The sequence below is a fragment of the Pan troglodytes genome, chromosome 20 (genome assembly GCF_028858775.2).
Source record: "Pan troglodytes isolate AG18354 chromosome 20, NHGRI_mPanTro3-v2.0_pri, whole genome shotgun sequence".
In the NCBI taxonomy this organism is placed as follows: domain Eukaryota; kingdom Metazoa; phylum Chordata; class Mammalia; order Primates; family Hominidae; genus Pan; species Pan troglodytes.
Genome location: NC_072418.2, coordinates 8,618,581 through 8,642,230, shown reverse-complemented (window position 1 = coordinate 8,642,230; position 23,650 = coordinate 8,618,581). Strand labels below are relative to the sequence as shown.

Sequence of the window (23,650 nt, the reverse complement as noted above, 5' to 3'; positions counted from 1 at the left end):
CCCGCCCTGGAGGCTCCAGCCACGAGGCAGCGCCCCCTGCGGGCCGCAGCGCGCAGGCGCGGCGCGCCCGTCCCGCCCCCGCCCCCCTCCACGTGCGGCGCACACCTCGCGCTCCCCTCCGCCAGGCTCGCCTCGCGCCTCCCTCCCTCCCTCCTCCCGCCCCTCCGGTCCCGGCCTCCCATTGGCTGCGGGCTTCGTCCCTCCGGCCGCAGCCCGGCAGGCCCCCGCCAGGCAGGAAGTCCCGCGCCACAAGCGGCCGTCCGCGCCGTCGATTGGCCCAGGTGGCTGTCAGTCGATGCGGCGGGCCCTAGTCGGCGGCGGGGGCCCGTGATCGGTGCGCGACCCGGGCTGGCGGTGGTTTCCGGTTCCGCGGGGCTGGCGGGCGAGCGGGCGGCCGGGATCGGCGGCGGCGGCGGCGGCAGCGGCGGCGCTTGACAGACAATGAGGGCGGCGGGGCGGCGTTGAGCGGCGGCGGCGGCGGCGGCGGCGGCGAGCGACGCGGGGCCCGGGGGCGGGGCGGGGCGCCAGCCATGGACAATCAGGTGAGGAGCGGCCGCGCCGCCCCAGCGCAGCCCGCCCGGCCCCCTCCCGCCCGCCGGCCAGCCCGGCCCTCCCCGGTCCCGGCCTCCCCGCTCCGCGCCCGCCCGCCCGCTTTGTGCGCGCCCGCCGCTCCCCGGGCCTTTATGTGGGGCGGGGGCGCCCCTCCCCCATCCGCGACCCCGGCCAGGGCGCCTCGGACACCCTTCGGGACCCGGGCTGGGCCCGGAGCCCCCTGGGACGCCCCTGGTGACCCCCCAGCCTGGCTCGGAGACCCCCGGGAGACCCCTCGGAACGCCAGTCCGACCTGCATCCACCTGGGACGCCCCTGGGGACCCCAGCCCGGCTTAGGGACCTCAAGACAGCTCTCGGGACTTCAGCCTGGCCCAGAGCTCCTTCCAGGCACTTCCTGGGATCTGGGCCCTGTTCAGACCCCTCCCGGGACCCCTCGGATCTGCCCTGTAGACCTTTCCCTCTCTAGGTCCAGGGCCAGTCACTGTCTCCTTTCCTGTCTGGACCCTTGTCCCCGAGTCGCCTCAAACTCCCAGAGTCCCCAACCTGCTGCCTGTCCTCCCTTCAACCTCAGCTCAGATATGAGGCGTCCCCGGCCCCCTGGGACCCTGCTCTGCGGCGTCTCTCTTCCTTGAACCCAGGCCCAGTCTAAGCTTTATCTCCACCCATCCCCTACCTGGACCTGAGCCTTCTCTCCCGTCTGATCCTGCCCCGGCTGCAGCCAGGGCATCCCTTTCTCTCCCAACCCCAGCCCTGGCCTGAGCTCCTCTGACTCCCTAGGACCCTGGCCTTCGGTCTTTTGCTGCAGGGACTCAGGCCTGTTTGGAGTGTCCCCTCTCTTTGTACTTGCTTTTTCAGACTTCTTTCTTTGACCCACCCTGCCGCCTCAGCCCCCTTCTAGTTTCAGGCCCTCGTCACTCTCCCTCGGACCCGGCGGGGCTGTCTCTTTCACCTTCAGACCCTCTGCTCTGAGACCAGGACCGGGAGCAGTTTCTTCTCTGACCTGGATTCCCCAGACCTTTGAGTCACTGATGGCCTGCTGTTCCCCTCAGCTTGGGCCCTCTCCGCCCCTGGGATCCTGATTTAGGCTTCCCCACACTTGACCCCAGTCCAGATCTCCCTCCCAGGCTGGTTCGTCACGTCACAGTCCTGCAGTCTCCTGTACAACCTTTGCCTTCAGGATCTCCCACTTCATCTAACGCCCATCAGCCTGATGAGTCCTGATGTCTCTTTCAGCCACTACCCTCTCCCTCCTTCCACCTCATTTTCTGTTTTTTTCCCCCAGGATCTTAGAGCCTCAGTTGAAACCCAGGGTGGGTGGGTTCCCCAACCTCCCTAAACGCTCTGGACGGCCCCTCCCCATTGGTCTGTGTTGGTTCTCATAAACACGAGGCATTCCTGCACCCTGGCACCCCCTTTACCCAACTCTGCGCTGCCTCTTCTCCAATACCCAAGCCCCTACCCCTCTTCCTCAAGCCCAGAAGCATTGCTGGCCCCCAACATGGGATCATTTCTTTCTCCTCCTCTGCTGCCCTGGCTTTCAGGGGCACCAGGCCAGGAAAGGTGTTGTGGGGCTGTGGTGGTGGCAGCCAAAATCTCCGCCGTTAGAGAGGGCAGGTTGGGGCGTCCCTGGCTGCTGGCGCCACTGAAGTGGCACTGTCTGACTCTGTGGTTTCATGGGTGGGGGGCAAGAATCCTCCCTCCTGCCCATCTCGGCGCCTGTGGCACAGGGTCATGGAGACAGGTGTCTCATGCTTCTGGCACCCAGTTCCCATGGCTTCCCATCTGGTTTGGGTGTTGCTGCCTTCTTCTTAAGAGGTAAGGAAGAGTTTGCAGCAGTTGATTGGTGGATTTCCACAGCGTGGTGTGAGTTGATTTCCGTTGAAGGGACAGAGCTTGTTGCTTCCAATCTGTATTGAGTTAAAAACCCAAATGAAATATACCTTTAGTGTACACTTTCAATGAAGCCCGCCTCCGGGCAAGTCCCGTTGGGCACACAGAGGCATAGGGTATGGCCCCTTTCCTCCTTCCTTAGTCCCTGGGGGAGATGTCCTAGGCCGAAGCGTGTCTGTTCCCCTTGTGATGTGTGGAACCCTGGAGGTCTGGGTGGCTGTCACTTATGTAAGTGGGATGGTGGAAATGGGTGGCATTCCTGGTCTGCGACAGAGGGAGATAAAGGTCTCACTCAGGTGGACAGGTGTGGGAGAGAGCTGGCTTTGCACTGCCCGGTACCACAGTCACCAGCATCTATGGCTGATTTACATTTAAACTAACTCGAATGACAACTTCAGTTCCTCCATCGCACCAGCCACATTTTAAGCGCTCAGTAACCACCATTACTGAGCTACTGAGCTACTGACCACCCTGTCGGGCAATGCAGATGCATTTCCATCATCGCAGAAAGTTCCGTCGATGGTGATGGTCTCCCTCCTTGCAGAAGTGTTTGCAAGGGAAGCTGCTCCCGGAGGGAAGTGTGTTTGGACCCAAAGTCTGATTCTAGCTTCCCCAGCAAAGCTTTCATGCAAATTTGAGAGAGGCCCAAGGGCTCTGTCCCTTCCTCACAGAGCCGGAGGCCCCTGGGGAAACAGGAGAGAATGGTATCTTTTACTCAAGTAGGTGAGTTGGCGGTCAGTGTCCCTGCGGGACTCTTGGCACAGGGAAAATGCTTTGAATCGAGCAGAACCTGGGCTTCCGCTCCCACTAGCCCCCCAGATGCCACAAAATGTTAGTGCCTCATTATAGTGGGAAACAGCACAGCTTTCCACCCAGTCGCTGGCTTTGAGAGGCTTTGATTCTCTTTTTGCCTTCCTCTTTTACTCTCTAGGACTTTCAGACCCCCCTAAGAAGCAGGATTTCCCACTGTGCTCTGGGCTCCCAGCTTCTCAGCATTGACATCTTTTCCTTATGGCCAGGAAAATGCCTTTCTGGTTCTCTTTGCCCCAACCGTAACCCGCATGTTTGATTCCCCCTCCGCCCCAAGTCTGTGCTGGTGTTGTCTGTGGTATTTGTATTTTTTTTGGCAGGGGGATGAGCGAGTTCCCTGCTCACTTAAGGGTTATGTCTGGAAGGAGTGTGGTTTGTTTCCTGGGCTGGGGCCGGGGGAGGGGACTGGGTCGTGACAAGGATAAGGCTGAGCAGATGCCGAAAAGAGATTGGGAAAGGGCCTGAGAGCAGGTCACGGGGACTGGGGCTGCCTAGGGAGCTGGGAGGTGGTGTCAGCATCTGGGCGGTCACGTTCTTCAAAAGGACCAGGGAGCACCCCCACGCTCGAATTGCTGCTTGCTGGTCCTGCAGATGCTCTCCTAGGTTTGGGTTTGAGAGCAGCTGCCTCACAATGATGTTCTTCAGCGGGGAAAGTTTGTTTCTGATGCCAGGGGCCCATTTCACAGATGTGGAAATGCAGGCTCAGAAGTCCTACCAGCAGGCAAGGGTGGGTAGACTCTTCCTCCTGCAACTCGGTTGCTCCCCAAACCTGCCCGAAAAGCTCCGAATTACCCAGGTTGCTGGCTGAGGTGTGACAGATTTCTCACCTGCTCCCAGCTCTGAAGCTACTCCTTGGAAAGCTGACCTGCCAGTTTTTTTGTCCTAAAGTGATTATATTGTGAAGCAGTTGAGGGCAGGGACCAGAGTCCCATTTCCCTTTATGCCCGTTGTGGTTTGTAATGGGAGGTTTTGCACTCAGCTTTGCCAGCTGCTGGTTAAATACAAGTAACTAGGAATCAGTCCCTTTGCAGCCAGGCCCACCTGGTCTGGTGACAGATGCCTGTATTGGGGTTGTGCACATTCAAAAAGTCCACCAAGGCTCCTCCCCCTCCCCCCTGGAGAACCTGGGAGATAGCCGGTACACTGTCTACACGTCTGTGGGCTCCTGGTTCGTAAATACTCTGTCCCAGGCCTCCCCTGACAATGTGGTCAGAGAGTCAGTCTCACCAGGAACCTGCAGACCCTATAAAGGGGAACTTGCATTTCCAGGTGGTCTACACACCACTCTTAGAGAGTTTCCAGAGAGAAATTCATTGAGTGCCTTCTCATCGCTTTGTCATTGTGCCTTGGGTCAGAGGGACGAGGACAGATGGAGCCAGAAGAGGGGTGGCGGTGCTGGCCCCTAGCCCCAGTGTGCCAGCAGTCAGGGGACCAGGACCCGGTGTACCTGTCAGTGAGAGGTACCTGTCATTGAGAGGCCCCTGCCTTCTGGGTGGGCAGCTCTCCGCTTCAGAGGACTGTCACGGAGGGGCACCTGTCTTTCCCCATCTCTTACATTCTAATTCAGTGGTTACCACTGAGGGCCCCGACTGGGCCTGGCGGGAGAAGATTCCGCAGGGGGTTTTATTGGGTCTCATGTTGCCGTCGCTCCATGGGATCGCCCAAGCCTCGTCACCTCTTCCTGTTTGTGCATGTGTGGCTCACACACGTGCACATGTTCAGCCCAGGAGGACCTCAAAATCAATTTAGGCTGAAGGGGGAAACGACTCCTCAGTGTTCTCTCCTGGGAGGGGAGGGGATCGTTGCCTCCGAGGGAATTAGATGCAGTAGCCGAACTCCAGGTGTAATTCCACCACTGGGCGAAGTGCAAGTTCCCAGAGGAAGGGCATCTATTGAGAATTCCCACCAGAAGACCAGGGGAAATCTTCAGATGAACTGGTTGTTGAAGACCTGCCTTCAGGGCTTGCAGGAAGTGGGGTACATCGGCTGAAGGAATTGTGTGAAGCTGTTGGAACAAGGCTGGCTCGCGGCTCTTTGCCAGGCGGGGGCCGCTGTAGCCCACACCTGGGGAGAACCGCACGCTGTGTTGAGAAAGCCCCGGGGAAGCTGCCCTCGAGAGGCTGCCTGGTTTGCCTGATTTGGGATTTTGGCCCTTTGGTTCCAAGTGGCCTCTGCCAGCTGGCCTGGAGAGAGGGCAGTGTCCCAGCTGAGGCCCTCTGCCCAAGCCTAACTGTCCCCAGATGGCCCTCGGAGCGCTCGTGCCCATCCCTCCGTCCGCTGTCTTTCAGATGGTTTCCCAGAAGTGAGACGGACAGCTCTTTCCGGGACGGTCCTGGAAGGTTCCCCTTTATCCTGGGCTTTTGTTGGGGAGTGGGTGTCAGGGTGGTCCCAGAGGTGCAGGGAAGTGGAAATCCCTGAGACCACAGCCCCCCAGCTCATTTCCAGCCATCCATTCCAGAGGTTCCAAAAAAGTGGCCTCCCAGCAACAGGCATTCCTGGTGCCTTGAAGGAACTTGCTGGGATAAAGTTGGGGGAGAGCCACTGACCAATCAGATTATTCACTCTAAGACATTCTGGAGAGCCTGTCACTTAACCTCTGCAGCCAGGCACCCTTCCTAGAGAGACAGCTAATTGATTAGCTTCAATTCTTTGGTCCTAATGGCCAGGGAAAGAGTCCAGGTGGTGTGGGGGAAGGGGGGTGGTTACCCTTGGCTATGGAATTGGCTTAGCTGTGCTAATAAATTATCATGACCTGACAAGTCAAACGCGTTGGCCGGGGCTCCACTTCTTGCCTCCCGTTGACGTGGCTTGAGCGTCCTACTGAATCCGTGATTCCTTTTTTACTACAACAGCAGAGACTCTGTTATTCCACCCTTCCGGGGAGTGCCCCCCTCAGCGCTCCACAGTCCCCTGGGTGCAGCAGGCCAGGCACCCGAACTTCGCATCTGTTGGCCAAGTCTGGGGTGTGCCCTTAACAGTGGGTGTTGAGGCTCAAGTTGGCGCCAGCCCCCAGGGCATCGATGTCGCCCGGGCAGCGCTTTGGGCCCGGCCTGCCGGCTGCAAAGATTACCCATCGCTGCCTCGGAACCTTCCTGTTTACTTTGGCCACTGCGGTGGAGTTCTGGTGCTTCCATCCTCCCCCTCTCCAGTGGAACCGCGGTCTTTCACTCTTTCACAATAACTGCTCTGCCGCCTGCGTGCCCTGGGTAGGAACTCCCTGTCATCAGAAATGCTGGGAAGTCGGCCGAGGTCTGAGTGGCCGGGTCAGTGAATAAGCGATTCCGAGGAGACACTGTCATTGTGTGGGAGTCAGCTCCACAGAAGCAGGGGTCGTTCTCCCGCATCCTGGTGCTGTTCCCATGATGTGTATGTACATTTAGTTTTCACCTGTAATGCTCCCAGCGGGACAGGGGTTGCCTTCCTGTTTTCTAGCGAAAAAGGCAGAGGCGCAGGCGTGTAAGCATAGAGGGTGGTCACGCCGCTCGGGGCTAATGTCAGTGTTGTTTTGGGTTTGTTGGAATGCGGTGGTGTTCAGGCAGACACTCGTGCTTGGCCTGAGTATTGCCATGCCGGTGCTCAGCCCTCACCTCGTGTGTTTGGTGGGGGTACTTTTACCTGAGATCCTCATGAATCCGCAGCGCCGGGGGTTTATGAGTGTGCCTGATCCTCCGTCCATCCCCACTTTCTTCCCACACTGGGGTCATGAATGTCCCTGCTGCCCGGATCTTGGGGTTACCCGAATGTCCTCCACCCTCGGGTCCTGTCAGTTCTGTGGCTTTGGGCTGTGTTCACCCCTTTTTCCAGCCACTCCCTCTGGTTGCCTCCTCATGGGCTGGGGTTGCTGTTAGTTTGCCATTTGCCCTTTTCTGCCTGCACCCCAGGCCTTACACAGAGGGCCGGGGGGCTTTGACTCTGAGACCGTTTCCCATATCCGTCAGCCACTTACGACGACGGGTTATTTCTTTTGTCTCCGGCCTGATCCCAGGCACCCCCTGCAGTGTGCCTGGTCCCTAGGGAGTCCCTGCCCTCTTTTCCTAGGGAACTCCAGAGGGACAGTCGTCCTGAGCCAAGGGAATCCCCTCTGCCCCCTTTCCTTTTAAAAATTAATTTTTAGTTGACAAATAAAAATTGTATATCTGTATCATGTACATGTTTCAGTTTACTTTTTAAGTTGCCAAATAGAAATTGCACGCCTCCGCCTCATTTCTTACACCTGGCTTGCTGTGCGCGCAGACCCTCAGCCTCTCTGGCCAGTTCTTCCACATGCTGGAACTGGCCTGTCCTTATCTGCCACCATGGCCCTGCCATCTCCAAAAGCAGCATTTAGAACTCCCTGACCTGAGAGGCTCTCTGGTTTAATTAATCCAGCATCGTCCAGGCCTCCTGTCCCGTGGTTTCAAGATAGAGGCTAAGAGGAAGAACAAGATGTAGTCCCTGCTCTCAGAGAGTTCACAGGGGCCCTGGGGGCTGCGTCAACAACCCAGGAGCGGGGGATGGGATGAAGGGGCTCCCGTGGAGCTGCCCACGGGCTTCTGTGGGGACTCAAGGTTGGTCTCCAGCGTGGCTACCAGAAAGGGCCCTGGACAGGGCAGCGTGTGAGCCAGGACTTGAGATGAGTAGGGTTTTGAAATGAGCTTAGGGCACCCAGGCTGCGGCACTAGAAGAGATGAAGAGAGATGGGGTGGCCGTTCCTGGTGTGTCTGGGGCTGGCTGTAGGATTGAGCTGGAATGTGCGCGTTTCCTGCATTTCCTCAGTTCTGGGACTCTGAGATACCAGGACAGCGCCACCAACTCAGGAGCAGCTTCTGTGTGTGTGTGTGCACGTGTGCGCCTGTGTGCAGGCTGGACTCTGACTTCAAAAGGGTTAGGACATGAAAAGAGACGAGCGTCTCAGACTTGAGGAAATACACGCGTGGAAGACGTGCGCGGGGCTCGGGCTTCCTTCTGAGGGAGTGACAAGCCGTGGAAAGCTTTAACATGGCGGGCGGGGGTGGGGGCGATAGGAACTGCCTGCCCCAGCGGCTCCATCGCGTGACAACTGAGAGCTCAGAGAGGGGGACGGAGAGGGAGGGAAGCCGGCCAGGCGCCGGGGCACTCAGCCAGGTGACGGGGTCTGAACGGGGCCTCGAAATGCCAAAGAAGAGACAGGTACTGGAGGGATTGCGGCCACTGGGACACACCTGGCCAGTTGCCGAGCGATGGCGTGGAAAGGCGCAGATGGGAGCTGTCTGGTCTGGGGCCCGGGAGGGCGGCTCTGTCAGGGGAGGGTGTGGGACTCAGGCCATGGTCTGGCTGGCTCCCGGCTATCTCAGCACTTAGAAGCAAGTGTGCACTTGGCTGCTGCTTTATTTTGTAACATTCTTGTATTTGATAGCGGGTGTCAGGGCCGTATCTGTGAAAAGTCTGGGGAGGTTTTTACAAAGCAGGGTGGATATTTACTGTAGGTTCCCTGTTGGTGGTTTTGGCCAACCTAGGTATGAAGAGTGCTTTGAAGGCATGCAACTTTGTGTTCAGTGGCGTGGAACTGGCCTGAGCTGCCTTGTATTTCAGAGCAAAGTGTCAGACACGACATGTGCTCAGCGTAGGGAGCTGGGCTGCCCAGGCCACGGGTCCACCTGGGACCGGTCACCAGGGGGCCGCAGGCTGGCCTCTGCCTTCTTCTTGGGAACCTCCCATTCTGCTTTTGAAACTGAAAGCCAGTGTTGTAGCTGATGACTTAGGGAAAGGAGAGGGGCCTCCGGGAGGCGCTGTGATGCGTGCGTGGGAATGAAAATGCTGGAGTCAACAAGCTTAGGTGGCAGAGACACCGACAGCCATCAGCAAGATGACTTTTGATAGTGAAAGTGCTCGGAAGAGCATCCTCTATGATAGAGTGATGGGAGCGGTGGTGGATGCTTTTGGATCGGTGGTCAGGGGAGGCTTCCCTGCAGAGGGACAGCCAAGCTGAGAGCCCAGTGACAAGAGGCGCCAGTGTGGGAAGTCTCCGGAGCAGAGGATCCTAGGCCAGTGCGGTGGCCCTGAGGCAGGAGTGAGCTGGGCTGAGCTGGGGACCGGTGAGGAGGCTGTGCGGGTGGAATTGAGGATGAGGCGGCGGATGAGAGGAGACACGGGGTCTGTGTGGGAGTATGGAGGGGAGAAGGCACGGGGCGTCTGCGGCAAGGTGCTGGCGCGATAGGAAGCCGTCTGTGTGCTGCTCACTGGGTTGAGAGCGTGTCGCACTGCTGGGGGTCTTTATCGAAAGTTCTCTGTGGGTAAGGGGACAGTCCCCTGCTTGGAGGCTTGTGCTGACCTCATCTCCCCACCTCTCTCTCCTCCAGTGCACCGTCCAGGTGAGGTTAGAGCTGGGGCATCGCGCCCAACTGCGCAAGAAGCCCACCACGGAGGGGTTCACCCACGACTGGATGGTGTTTGTCCGCGGCCCCGAGCAATGTGACATCCAGCACTTCGTGGAGAAGGTGGTCTTCTGGCTGCACGACAGCTTCCCCAAGCCCAGACGTGGTGAGTGGCCTCAAGCCCTGAGTGCCCACAGCACGGACCCATCTGTCTTCACTCCTCCCAAGGCCAGGCTCCACCCCTCCCTCAGGAGCAGCAGGACCCCTCCAACCGTGAGGTTCCAGCTTGCGTCCCTCGGCGTGGGGGCATTGGAGCCGTGTCACCTCCAGCTGTTGAGTTAGTCGTAGGAGAAACTGAAGGAGGTGGTGGCGGTCTGTTGTGTCATGATTTAGACCCGGGCTCTGGGAAGCAGCCAGGGAGCACAGCCAGGTTGGCATGGGTGGGACAGGTGAAGTCAGCCGGCTGGTGAGTGATCAGGAAGTTGCCGACCGGGCCTATGTTTGTTTGTGTGCCATGTGAAGAATTCCCAATATTTGGGGCAGAAAGAATGCCGGAGCTCATGTCACCACTGTCTTTTCTCTTCCGTGTCTTCCCTCTCCCTTCAAGCCTCAGGCCGTCATTGATTCAGCACGAGTGCTTCAGTCGTGTATTCTGTCAGCGTCTCCACCTGTGGCGTGGGGGCCCTGGCCTTCCTGGAGGGTGCAGTGTGACGGGGCACAGGCAGGAAGTCACCCAGTTTATGATCGGGGATGCCCTCCTGGGGAAGTGAGCCCTAGGGAAAGGCTGTGGTGGGGAATCGGAGAGTGAGGTGGTGGTCTGGTGAGCGCCATCAGGGCTGGGGCCGCGTCTACTTTTCTTACCGCTGAGTCGCCAGTGTGAAGCCCGGAGCCCAGCACATCACAGGGGTTCGATAAATGCTTCTTGGGTGATGTCTTGATAAAGGAATGAGGGACTTTCTGTAGGAAGCACTTCAGGGTGGGAAGAGCCCTGGCTGGGCTGGTGACCCCTCTACCCTGCAATACGGGGGTCCCGGGAGCTCCAGGGGCCACGGGAGGTGAGCCTTGCACAAACGTGGGTGTGCTTAGGTTGAAGCAAGAGCTTCCCAGGACCCGGGACCCAGGACCCTGGCCCTGAGCCTGTAAGTGGTTTGCAGCCTAGTGGGGAAGTGACGGGCGTTGACAGCAGTAGAGGCTTGTCATTCTGAAGGGATGCCCACCTGCGATTCCCTCAGCCTGCGGCTTCCCTTTCCCTCTGCATTTCTCCTTTCCTGAGTCTTCACCTTTTCCCCTTTTCCTTCCTCCCTCTCTAAGCCTCTTAGAGGATGGCCGCGGGGCTCCTGACAGCGGCAGATGTTCATAAACCGCTTCCTAATCACGGGGACACATGCCATCTATCGAGCACTTCCTGGCCAGCGCTTCGTGCGCAGGATCGCGTTTTCTTCTCGCCACAGCCCTCTTCTGCAGACGGGGAGACGGGCCCAGGGGGCAGGCCGCTGCCTGTGCTTAGAGCAGGGTGGGCAGGCTGTCCTGTGGGCTGGGTCTGGCCACTGCCAGTGCAGCCTGTTTTTATTGGTGCACGGCCATGCCCGTCCGCATAGGTGTTGCCTGTGGCTGCTTTTGCGCCACGTTGGCAGAGCAGGAGCCTGGCTGCCCCTCCTGCACCAGGCCCTCTTTCCTTTCTCTGGTGGCATCCACTCCACTTCTTCACCAACACCCTCACCCCTCCCCTTTTCTCTGTCCCTGGAGCACAGGGATGGGCCCCGGACGCTGATTTCCGTCCACTTTGAGGCTGTTGATTTCACCTTTGTTCCCCACCACGTTGATATGGCACCTTCTCCAAGTACCTGGAAGATGGGGTGGTGAGTGGGGCTCACTCTTAAGGGTTAGTTTTTTGTTTTTTGTTTGTTGTTTGTTGTGTTGCCCAGGCTTGTCTTGAGCTCCTGGCAGGCGCGTGCCACCATGCCAGGCTTCAGTGTCAGTTTGCAGGCGGCCTTTAAATTAGTAGCTGAGCCCTGTTTGTTGCAGTCTGTCTGTGGGGCCTGGAGGCAGATAGCGGCCCCATCAAATGTATCAGAAAGTAAATTTCCAGCTCACACTCTGTGGCATTGAATAAAACTTTAGAGAGGGAGTGAACCTCTTAGAGCACTCCAGCCTCTGGATTGATACTTGAGGTACTTAAAAAGTATCTTTTACTTCCGCCCCGGCTTACATTATCACAAATCAAATAGGGTAGAAACATGTAAGGTACAAAGTTGCTATTCCTGACCTCCTTAGTCCTCCCTCCCCGGGGCTGTCTTCCTAGCCCTCTCTGGACTCCTCTTAATACCAGCTCATTTGCTTCTTATTTCTTGATTTTTTAAATGTAGACAATACTTACTGATTTACCAGCTTGAAGGGTTAGAATTTATCCCAAAGTACCCCTTTTATCCACTGTCTTCTCTAAGTTTTTAATAGTCCAGTGACTCGCTTTTGCGTTGGTTGTCTTTGTGACTTTGAATGATGATGTGAGCCTGTTTACCTTTGGGATCCTTCACAGAAGAGTCCCACGTCACCCTTTTTAGGGAGTCCTCTGGCTGCCTGGGCTCAATCGCAGTTTCGTTGCCCAATACACCCACACAGCCATATGCTTCTTAGCCTTTTTGTTTTCTGCTTTGGTTTTCTCCTTAGCACCATCTTAACATCTCGTACATATGACTTCTTCTTCTTGTCCATCCCTCTCCCCACCCCAAGTCAGAGGTTTCTGTCAGTTTTGTTTGCTGCTACATGTTCGGTGCCTGCAGGGATACAGTAGGTGCTTAATAAGTGTTTGATGACTGGATGGACCCTTGCACCTGGTCAGCTTTTGTTAGTGTTTTCTGACTCTCCACTGAGGAGGGCAAGGCCACCAGTACCCTGTCTCTTTTTGACCCTGCTGCACCCCTCCTTTTGAGGCTACAATGGACGTTGTTAAGCTTATTGATGAAGACCAAGACCTCCGCTCCCCGATGATAGATTGACTGTAAGAGTTGGGAACTAGCAGTAGGCGGCGTTGACATGTTTGACGCTGTCACCATCAGGCTGGTTGGGACGGCAGGACTTCATTCAGCCTCTGTTTCCCATGTCCTGAACTCTGGGCCACTCCAGAGAGAAGGCTCAAAGTCAGGTCCGTGTGAAACGGGTTCTTTTTGGTCATTTTTGGTTAAAATTTGGCCCTATTTTAGCTTGCTTCACATTTGGTCTGTGGCTTTTGGAATACCCCCTTACTTCTCCTTTTTGCACTGTGTCTTTAGCATACCTTCATTTTCCCCCCATTCTCTCAGTCATTTCACTTATTCTGTGGAATTTTTTTTTTTTTTTTTTTTAATTTTTTGGCCGGGTGCGGTGGTTCATGCCAGCACTTTGGGAGGCCGAGACGGGTGGATCACCTGAGGTCAAGAATTCAAGACCAGCCTGGCCAATATGCTGAAACTCTGTCTCTACTAAAAATACAAAAAAATTAGCCGGCTGTGGTGGCGCGTGCCTTTAGTCCCAGCTACTCGGGAAGCTGAGGCAGGAGAATCGCTTGAACCCGGGATGCAGAGGTTGCAGTGAGCAGAGATCGCGCCAGTGCACTCCGGCCTGGGCGACAGAGCGAAACTATGTCTCAAAAAAAAAAAAAAAAAATTCTTTTAGAGATGGGGGTGTGGCTGTGTTGCCCAGACTGAACTCCAACTCCTTGGGCTCAAGCAGTCCTCCCGCCTCTGCTTCAGGAGTAGCTGGGATTACAGGTGTCAGCCGCCTTACCTGGCTTTCTGGCTTGTTTGTAAAGTCCTCTGAGTGTTTCATGCTGGTTCTCTGTGCCTTCCTTCTCTAATCACAACGGACTCTTATCCAGCCACCCCTTTAGCCACTACCCTGGGCCTTTTCTCTCCTGTTCTCCTGAGGTTTGTTTATCGGCCTGTGTTTTGGTTTATTTTCTTGTTTTGGTAGAGCAGTGTCTCAAGTAATATTCCAAGAGATTACTTAAGACATTTCTGGCTGGGCGCAGTGGCTCATGCCTGTAATCCCAGAACTTTGGGAGGCTGAGGCAGGCGGATCACCTGAGATCAGGAGTTCAAGACCAGTCTGGCCAACATAGCAAAACCCCATCTCTACTAAAATTACAAAAAGTTAGCCAGGGGCAGTGAGGATGCCTGTAATCCCAGCTACTCGGGAGGCCAAGGCAGGAAAATCGCTTGAACCTGGGAGGCAGACGTTGCAGTGAGCTGAGGTCGCACCACTGCACTCCAGCCTGGGTGACAGAGAGAAACTCTGTCTCAAAAAAAAAAAAAAAAATTTATAAGAAAGACGTGGGCAGTAAACCCTTTGAGTCCTAGCATGTTTGAAAATGCCATTATTCTCTTCTCACAGTAGAATGGTTGGTTGGGTGTAGTTTTGTGGTTTGGGAATTACAGGTCAAGAATCCCTAAGCTGAAAATCCGAAATCCAAAACTTTTTTTTTTTTTTTTGGAGACAGAATCTTGCACTGCCACCCAGACTGGAGTGCAGTGTTGTGATCACAGCTTACTGCAGCCTTGACCTTTGGGCTGAAGCAGTCCCCCTGCCTCAGCCTCCCAAGTAGCTGAGACTACTGGCCTGCCACCATACCCAGCTAACTTTTTTATTTTTTGCAGAGACGGGATTTCACCATGTTGCCCAAGTTGGTCTTGAACTCTTGGGGTTAAAATCTTCCCGCCTTGGCCTCCCAAAATGCTGGGATTACCGGCGTGAGCCACCATGCCCGGCTTAAGATCCAAAACTTTTTTTGAAACAGAGTCTCACTCTGTCGCCCAGGCTGGAGTGCAGTGGCGCGTTCTCGGCTCACTGCAACCTCCGCCTCCCGGGTTCAAGCGATTCTCCTGCCTCAGCCTCCTGAGTAGCTAGGACTACAAGCCCCCACCACCACCCCTGGCTAATTTTTGTATTTTTAGTAGAGACAGGGTTTCACCATGTTGGTCAGGATGGCCTCAATCTGTTAACCTGGTGATCCGCCTGCTGCAGCCTCCCAAAGTGCTGAGATTACAGGCATGAGCCATTGCACCTGGCCAAGATCCAAAACTTTTTTTGTTGTTGTTGAAACAGAGTTTCACTCTTGTTGCCCAGGCTGGAGTGCAATGGCGCGATCTTGGCTCACTGCAACCTCCGCCTCCCAGGTTCAAGCTATTCCCCTGCCTCAGCCTGCCGAGTAGCTGGGATTACAGGCGTGCACCACCTCACCTTGCTAATTTTGTATTTTTATTAGAGATGGGGTTTCTCCATGTTGGTCAGGCTGGTCTTGAACTCCTGACTTCAGGTGATTCGCCTTCCTCGGCCTCCCAAAGTACTGGGATTACAGGCGGGAGCCACTGCACCCAGCCGATCCAAAACTTTTTGAGTGCTGACATGATGCTCAGAAAATGCTCACTGGAGCATTTTAGATTTTGGATTTTTGGGATGCTGAACCAGAGGAATGTGAATATTCCAAAGTCTGAAAAATCCCAAATTCACAACACTCCTGCTCCCAAACATTTTGGGAGTATATATCACTTAGTGCTATGAAGGCGTTGTGTTAGTATCTTCTGGAAAGTCTGATGCCATTCGGTCCTCATCCCATTATACGTGACCTGTTTTTTTCTGTGGAAACATTTAGGATGTTTTTAGGACGCTTGCTTTATGACATCATGGGTTTTTTTTTTTTTTTTTTTTTTTTTTTTTTTTTTGCTGTTCACTATGTTTTGTGACATTTGAGTGTCTTTCATTTTAGCTCTGAAAGTTTCCTTCTATTTATTTGACAGTTTCCTTCCATCTGTTTATTTCCTCTCTTTTTTTCTTTCTGGGATTCTCATTTTCTTTCTTTCTTTCTTTTTTTTTTAACAGAGTTTCGCTCAGTCACCTAGGCTGGAGGGCAGTGGCACTATCTTGGCTCACTGCAACCTCCACCGCCTGGGTGCAAGCGATTCTCCTGCCTCAGCCTCCCAAGTAGCTGGGATTACAGGTGCGCACCACCACGCCTGGCTAATTTTTAGTATTTTTAGTAGAGAATGTCGTCCAGGTTGGCCTTGAACTCCTGGTGTCAAGTGATCCTCCCACCTTGGCCTCCCAGAGTGCCTAGGATTACAGGTGTGAGCTGCGGTGCCTGGCTGTAATTTCCCCTTTTAGAAGTATCTTATTTTTATTTGTTGGATATATATCTCCTTGAATCTGAGGACATTGACTCTTGGTTTTTATTTATTTTCTTTCTTTTTGTCAAGCTCTCTGTGGTCTCCAAATTATTTGTTTGCTCGGGCTCTTTCCTCCTGGTGGGAGCTCCTGAGCGTTCTGTGATGGGAGGGTGGGTTCTGCCTATCCACAGGCCTGAAGGCTCACGGGCCTCCTGATTTCCTAATGAGGAAGGCCTTCCTCGGGGTCTGGTTTCCACGCTACGAGTTTCAGCTTCCCGCAGATAGTTGGCTCCTTGAGACACAGAGGCATCTCAATTTCTCCAGAGGGAAACCTGAAACTTCCTGGGGTGGGGAGGGGTGGAGGGGGAATGGGCGGGCAGGAGAATGGGCAGGAGGGAGGGATCCCAGGGCTCCTGTGCCCAACACAGCCTTTCAGTTTGCCCTTTTGTTTTTTTTTAATAACCGCTTTATGGAGATGTAATTTACACATCATAAAATTCATTCTTGTAATGTGTTCAGTTAGCGTTTTCAGTATATTCACATAGTTGTGCGGCCATGACCACTGATTCCATCACCGCTGTCTAATTCCAGAACATTGCTGTCACCCCAGGGAGAAGCTCAGGCCCCGCAGTGGCGGTCGCTCCCCTGCTCCCACCCTCCTCCCCCACCGTGCTCCCTTTCCGTCCCCCAGCTTTCATCCTCACTCCTGCCCTCCGCTCAGCCAGTCCAGGACCTTCAGCCTTCTGGCACCAGTGGCTGTCCCTGCCCTGCGGCGCCCCCATGGCAGACTCTGAGCCATCGCCTCCTCGTCCTGCCCCTTGCCCATCGTGTCCTCGTCCGACTTCTGCCTTTCAGAAACTCGCAGGTGGCTTGAATCTCCTCCCTTCTGCCTTCACTCTCACGGCCTTATTCCTGTCCTCTTGCTTCCTGTGGGCTCTCAGGCAGGAGAGTGGGCCGGTGCGTCTCCCTGTTCTCCCCTGGTTGAACTGAAGCACTCGGCCGGCCGACTGCCGTCCCTCTTGGCGCTGTCTGGGGGGATGGAAGTTCTTCAGGCTTGGAGTACCCGTCACAGGACAGGATTCCTTCTTGAAGGGGTGGGGACCATGAGATAAGATGTGACAGTAGATTTGGGAAGCACGTGACCTGGAGGTCAGAGGCAGAGGGACATGGGGTCTGTTTCTCGAAGGAGGTGGCCCTGCTGTGGGCCTTTGTGGCTGGGTGGGATTCAGACTATGGGCGAGTGGGGAGAAGACGAGGCATGGGTGGAGTCTGAGAGCAAATCCCAGGCCACTGCCCATGCCCGCACCTCCTCTGCTGGCGACAGGCCACCCTTCCTCTGTTGTGCCTCCGCTTTCCTCCCCAGGTTCGGATTAAGTATTCAGGTGCCTGGCCCCATGCTGCACTTTGTTTATTTATTAATTTTTTTAATGGAGTCTCGCTCTGTTACCCAGGCTGGAGTGCAGTGGCACAATCTCTGCTTACTGCAACCTCTGCCTCCGGGGTTCAAGGGATTCTCCTGCCTCAGCTTCCTGAGTAGCTGGGATTACAGGTGTGTGCCACCACGCCCAGCTAATTTTTGTGTTTTTATTAGAGACGGAGTTTCATCATGTTGGCCAGGCTGGTCTCGAACTCCTGACCTCAAGTGATCCGCCTGCCTTGGCCTCCCAAAGTGCTGGGATTACAGGTGTGAGCCACCGTGTCCGGCCTTTTTTTTTTTCTTTTTTAATCTCTGGGGTCAATGGGGTTTTGTTTGCGTCACTTGGGAATGCTCTTATTAGGTGCTAAACTAGAACCCAGGAGGAGGGTCCCAGCCGCCTGGGGCTCCCCCGTCTCCCAGTGCATGTGTCCGTGGTGCAGCAGGTGCTCAGCCCCCGTGCTGGAGGTGGTGACAGTAGAGTGTGTGGCCCTCCCTGCTGGGTTTCACACCTCACCCAGGTCACGCTTACCGACATCGACCCAAGTCGGGCAAACTTGTGCACCCTTCTCTGGCCTCAGCCTCCTCGTCCTCTGCAGGAGCAAGTATCCCGATGACAGGCTAACGTTCCTTCTCACTCTCTGCTGACCATGTCGGTGGCCAAGTCTCCTTTCTCCTCTTCTTCCCTGCTGTTTTATTCCTAAGATCCCTTTGCCGTGGAAGTCAACCCTGTCAGGGGCTTAACCTCCTGAAAAGCCACCCCCAAGAGGCCAGCCAAGCCCCTGTGAGGAGGTGGTGGGGTTGAGGGGTGCGGTACTGCCGCTGGCGGCTGGGCCTGAAACAGGCAGGAAGCTGATGGGTGTGTTTCTTCCTTTTCTTTTTAGTGTGCAAGGAGCCCCCCTACAAAGTAGAGGAGTCGGGGTACGCTGGCTTCATCATGCCCATCGAGGTGCACTTCAAAAACAAGGTAGGATTCCTGAGAGGAGCAAGCAGGATGCCTCTCTGTGGGGACCCCTGCTCCGGGTGCCACGGCAGTTCACAAAACAGGCCAGAGAACTGGCCGCTGCCCGTGCACAGGCGTTCCAGTGAGTGCTGCAGGGAGTGCTGGTCACCATCTCCATTCCTGGGGACGTGGGGGCCAGGACACGGCTGGTTTCATGACAGCAGGTGGGCGTGTCCCTTGGTCTGCTTCTCTAGGGGAGCTGCTGGGCCACCTCCTGTCCAGTTGCCTAGAAAATGTGCCAGCAGTGACATCCCCTGTCAGGGCCAGCTTCCTCGACGGTCCTAGAGGGTTAATAACCGGGCCGTGTGTAGTGACTGAGATCAGGAAATAGCATCAATATCTGATTACGGTCCAATTACGGTGCGTCTTCTGGGCAGAATCTTTGATGACCTTCAGAATTAACGAAGCAAGCTACACATATAATACTTAAAGGAAAAAGGAATTATCTCTATCCAGAATGTTGGCGTGGGTCATCCGGGTCATCTGGGTGGTGGGAGTCCAGGGGGTTTTCTTTTCTTTTCTTTCATCTGTAGTTTTTCACTTTTTTTTTTTTTTTTTTTTTGGCCTAATGATTAAAACAACTCAGAGCCTGCCCCTGCTCCTCCTCCTAGGTGTCACCACAGGGCCAGCAGTGACATTTCCTGGCTTGTGGCTTGTCCATGGCCGGCTGCTTTCCCACAAGTGCAGCTGGCCTGGCATGGAGGCAGCGCTGGGGAAGGAGGTGTCCCTGGGAGGCCTGTGGATGCCGCCCCGCTTGGTTACTGAGTCCCTGGTTTGTACCTGGCGGTGCCGGGCTGCGTGGCTGCCATTCCACTTTTCCACAAACCCCCTGGCACGAAGGGCCTTGAGGAGAGGCATTTGGCGTGTGGCCCTCCTAGGAGCCGGGTGACATTTCAGCCAGTGCAGCTTGGCCGATTTCAGATGCAAGGCCTCGCCCGGGGTCCAGTTCACAGAAACCTAGGTCATTCTGAGGCTTTGTTGGAATTGAGGCCCCGCTGGGAGAAGAGCCGAACCTGCCTGCAAGTGGGCCTCCTGAGGGGTGAGTGGTCCCTGCCCTTGGGCCTATGGGGCCACCCCTCTGCCAGGTGTGTGCCCGGGCTCCCAGTCTCCCCAGCTGTATCCGGTGAGCGTATGGAAGGGGAATGAGAACAGCAGCCCCCTCTTGGGGCGGTTGAGGGGATTGCTCGAGCCCATCTGCAAAGGGGCTCCACAGCCCAGGCACTGGTATTCTAGCGGGTGGGTTGTGGAACCACCATCTGTATGGGCAGTTTAAACTCGCCTCTGGGGTGACTTAGATTAAGGTCCTCTGAAGTTCAGAAGCAGTTTGGGCCAGCAAGACATTTTTTGTTTTGTTTTTAGAGACAAGGTCTTGCTCTTTTGCCCAGGCTGGAGTGCAGTGGTGCAATCATAGCTCACTGTATCCTCAACCTACCAGGCTCAAGCGATCCTCCCACCTCAGCCTCCCAAGTAGCTGGGACTACAGGCACTTGCCGCTGTGCCCAAGCTCAGTGAGGTTGTCTGTGTTCCCAGACACCTGTCTGGTCCCTGACACGGCCTTCAGCCACCTGGGGACTGGTGGCATCCATTCTACTTCCTAGCGCCCTCAGGCAAGGGGCTCCGGCTGCTGCCTGGCTCCGCCGTGGGCCGCCCGTGGATTCGGAGGCAGGTGGGGCAGGGCCTGGCCAGTGCTGTTTGCTGCTTGTCATCCTTGCTTAGTAGGGGCAACTTCAGGCGAGATGCAGGCCAGCCGCTCCCAAGTGTGGCAGAAACCCATACTGTGTGGTGCCACTGTACCCAGTGCAGCAGGGGCCCTAAGTGGCTGCCACTCAGGTGCCCCCACCTGCTGTGTCCTGCAGCACTCAACTGAGTCTGAAATGCAGACTCCAGGGCTGTTTCTGTCCTGACTTCCTGAAGCTCCACCCTTGCATCCTGGCCCTGTAGAGAAAGGGAGCCGGGGGGCCCTTTGACCATAGGATTGTCACTACTGGGCCCAGCATCCTCCCCTGTGTGGGGGTGTCGAGAGGGCAGAGAGCCCTCTCTGAATCCCTGCCTGCTCTTTTGCGATCCTGGGGGCTTCATTTAGGGTGTGGGGGCGTGTAGTTGCATGGGGGGCATGGGACCCCATGTTCCTCTAGAGCTCCTGTTGCCTGGTTCCTCTGGAAGGCCCCAAGCGTGGTGCCAGCTCCCTCGGTGCCCTTCAGCAGGAGCGTGTGCACCTCCAGCAACCCATGGTAACATAGTTGGGTTAAGATGTTTTCTTTAAGTCTAGTTTGTGGAGGTATAATTTACATATAGTAAAATTCTCCCATTTTAGATGTAGCAGGTTTTTCAAATCTCAGCATGTGCTTTCATTGAGCCCTTTTGGAGGATGGCCAGTTTTTCTGTGTTTTTTTTTTTTTTTTTAAGTCATGTTTCATGGTGTTTATTTGTCTGAATAATTCCTGCAGAAGCCGCATAGCTGGGCCCGGAGTTCTGCCATGAGCCTGTGCTGAGAATCGCAGCACTCCCTCTCTCTCAGGACAGAGGCCAGCCGCTTCAGTGTACCATGTGCCCGATTGCCTGGGAACCCTCTCTTCCTGGGGTGGTTGTAGAGGGTCCTACACCGGGAGTACCAGTGGCCCCACGGCAAGGTCCAGGGATGCAGGTCCTCCTCACAGCGGCAGTGGTGTGTGTGCTGTCCACAGGTGGAGGAGATCCTGGATCCCGAGTCACTTGGTCAAGCCTCAGAAATTGGCAGAGCTAGGATTGGAACCAGCTCTTTGTAAACACACACCAGTTGTCCAAATACCTGAGACAGGCATGACCTAGAATGACAGTGCTTGAAGAGTTTTGGTGCCAGGGATAGGAGTGTGTCATGGCTGCAGGATTTGGAACACGATTAGGGACAGGGTCATAGTGCATGGGTTTGCTGGCGGTTTTTCTACCTGGTGTAGCCAGGGCTCGCGTTTGGTGGTTAGCCATGGCTTACTCCTCGGTGGGAGGTCAGGTAAGTGGAATAAGGAGTAAACAGAGGTTGGTGACGGGGTGGGTTTGGGGAGGCGCTGGTGTGTCCAGACTGGGTAGGGAGAGAGCTGCAGAGACCACAGTTTGGAGGTGGACACGCCAGCGTTCAATCTCAGAGCCTGGCTGTGTCACCGTGAGTGGGTCACTCCTCTGGGCCTCAGTTTGTCTATCCATAAGATGGGGTTTCTGGCTGCGTCTGCTTCTCAGGCATCAGGAAGATTAAGAGGGAGACAGCAGGTGTAGCACTTGGCCCGGGGCCTGGCACATAGTAGGCATTTCATCCGTTCATTGTTGAGATGGTATCAGCTCCTTCCAGTCAGTCTGGGCAAGGAAGTTCAGTGGAGAAAGGGAGCCTCAGACCTCAGAGGGCCCAAAGGAGGTTGAGGGTCCTGCAATGAAAAAGATGTTGTTTGGCTTCTCCAGCGAGTGTGGCTCTAAGACCGGAGCAGAAAAGGTGCTTTCTCCGACAGCTCTATTCTTGTATAAGCATGAGGGTTTTTCAGCGAGTGCACTTGACCTTGAATATGGCATCGCCTGTAAAATGAAGGAATTGTGCTTTATGCAGTGTTAGGCATTAGAACGTAACTGAGGCCGCATTTTGTTTGACCTGTTGGTAGGATGTCCTTTTACAGAAAAATCACTCCTTTCTCTCAAGGAAAAAGAATTTGGAAGGCCTCATCTGATTGCAAAGTAATACATGTGTGTTGTGAAGAAATTTTTCCGAAGCAAGACGACAGCATTGCCTTGCTTGACATCTGCTGGGAACATGCGTGTTGGGCAGCTCAATCTTTCTGCTGTTCTGGGCGTGTCTGCAAATGACTGTGAAAGCTGACAGTATCAGTTTGGGGTTTGCAAATGAACTTCAGTGAGGAGGTAAATTCAAAAGTATGGAATCTACGCAGAATGACGGACAGCTATACCATTCTCTGTTTATCCATTCATCTGTGGATAGACGTTTGGGCTGTTTCTACCCATTTGCTATGGGGAATAGTGCTGCTGTGAACGTGTGTGTGTGTGTGTGTGTGTGTGTGTGTGTGTGTGTGTTTGTACTTGTTTGAGTGCCCGTTTTCAGTTCCTCTGGGTGTATACACCTAGGAATGAAATTGCAGGCTCATGCAATAATTTTCTGTTTAGCTTTCTGAGGAACTGCTAAGCCATTTTCCAGTGGCTGTATCCTATCATAGGTCCACCAGCAATGTGTGAGGGTTCCTGTTTCTCCAGATCCTCAGCAATGCTTGTTTTCTGTTTCTTAAAAATTATAACCATCCTCTAGGGTATAGAGCGGTAACTGTTGAGGTTTTTATTTGCATTTCCTTGATGACCCGTGATGTTTCACATCTTTTCACATGCTTGCTGGCTGCACGTATCTCTTTCTCGAGAAATGTCTAGATATATCCATTGCCCATTTTTGTTTTTTTTCCGAGATGGAGTCTCACTCTTTTGGCCAGGCTGGAGTGCAGTGGCGCCATCTCGGCTCACTACAACCTCTGCCTCCTGGGTTCAAGTGATTTTCCTCCCTCAGCCTCCCGAGTAGCTGGAATTATAGACTCCCGCCGCCACGCCCGGCTAATTTTTGTATTTTTAGTACTGATGGGGTTGCGCCATGTTTGCGAGGCTGGTCTCGAACTCCCAATCTCAAGTGATCCATCTGTCTTGGCCTCCCAAAGTGCTGGGATTACAGGCTTGAGTCACCATGCCCAGCCCGTTGTCCATTTCTGAATTAGGTTGTTTGTTTTTGTTGTTGTGTTATAGAAGTTCTTTAAATATTTTGGGTATGTGATTTCAAATATCTTTTCCCCTTTTTTAGGTTTTGTTTTTTTTTTTTTTTTACATTCTTCATAATGTCTGCTTTTTGAGCAGGGTCTCACTCTGTTGCCCAGGCTGGAGTGCAGTGGTGTGATCTCGGTTCACTGTAACCCTGACTTCCTAGGCTCAAGCAATCCTCCCACCCCAGCCTCCCAACTAGCTGGGATTACAGGCGTGAGCTGCCGCACCCAGCCCTGATAATGTCCCTTGTTGCATGAATGTTTTAAATGTTTATGAAATTCTATTTATCTGTTTTCTCTTGTCGCTCACACCTTTGGTGTCAAATCTGTGACTCCATTGCCAAATCTGAGGTCATGAAGATTTGCCCCATGTTTATTTACACCAGTTTCATAGTTGTAGTCCTTATACGTAGAGAGTTGATCCATTTTCGAGTGAACTTTCATATATGAAGCGAGGTGGGGGTCTAACAGTATTCTTTTGCATGTGGTTTTCCAGGTGTCCCAGCACCGTTCATTGAAGAGACTGTTCTTTCGCCATCGAGTGGTGTTAGAGCGTTGTGGAAAATCAGCTGGCCATAGATTTGGGGTTTAAAACTGGACTCTGAATTCTATTTCATTGGTCTACGTGTCTGTGCTTATGCTGGTCATACTGTTTTGATGACTGTAGTTGTATAGGAAGGTTATTTTTATTTTATTTTATTTTATTTTATTTTGAGATGGAGTCTGGCTCTGTCGCCCAGGCT

General features: G+C 54.5%; 1 protein-coding gene across 4 annotated transcripts in view; it reads left to right on the top strand.

Annotated features, from left to right (window-relative positions):
• Positions 1-314: 314 nt before the first annotated feature.
• MLLT1 (MLLT1 super elongation complex subunit) overlaps positions 315-23,650 on the top strand; it is a 76,620-nt gene continuing 53,284 nt past the window's right edge. For 2 of the 4 annotated variants that reach the window (XM_016934803.3, XM_016934802.3), the window contains exons 1-3: positions 8,215-8,400; positions 9,570-9,750; positions 18,020-18,102. In XM_016934803.3, the coding sequence (XP_016790292.2) occupies positions 8,230-8,400; positions 9,570-9,750; positions 18,020-18,102 (435 nt within the window). In that variant the 5' untranslated portion in view covers positions 8,215-8,229. Of the gene's footprint in view, positions 543-8,214; positions 8,401-9,569; positions 9,751-18,019; positions 18,103-23,650 lie in introns of those variants that run through there. The other 2 variants (XM_063801065.1, XM_016934804.4) reach the window with 2 other exon arrangements.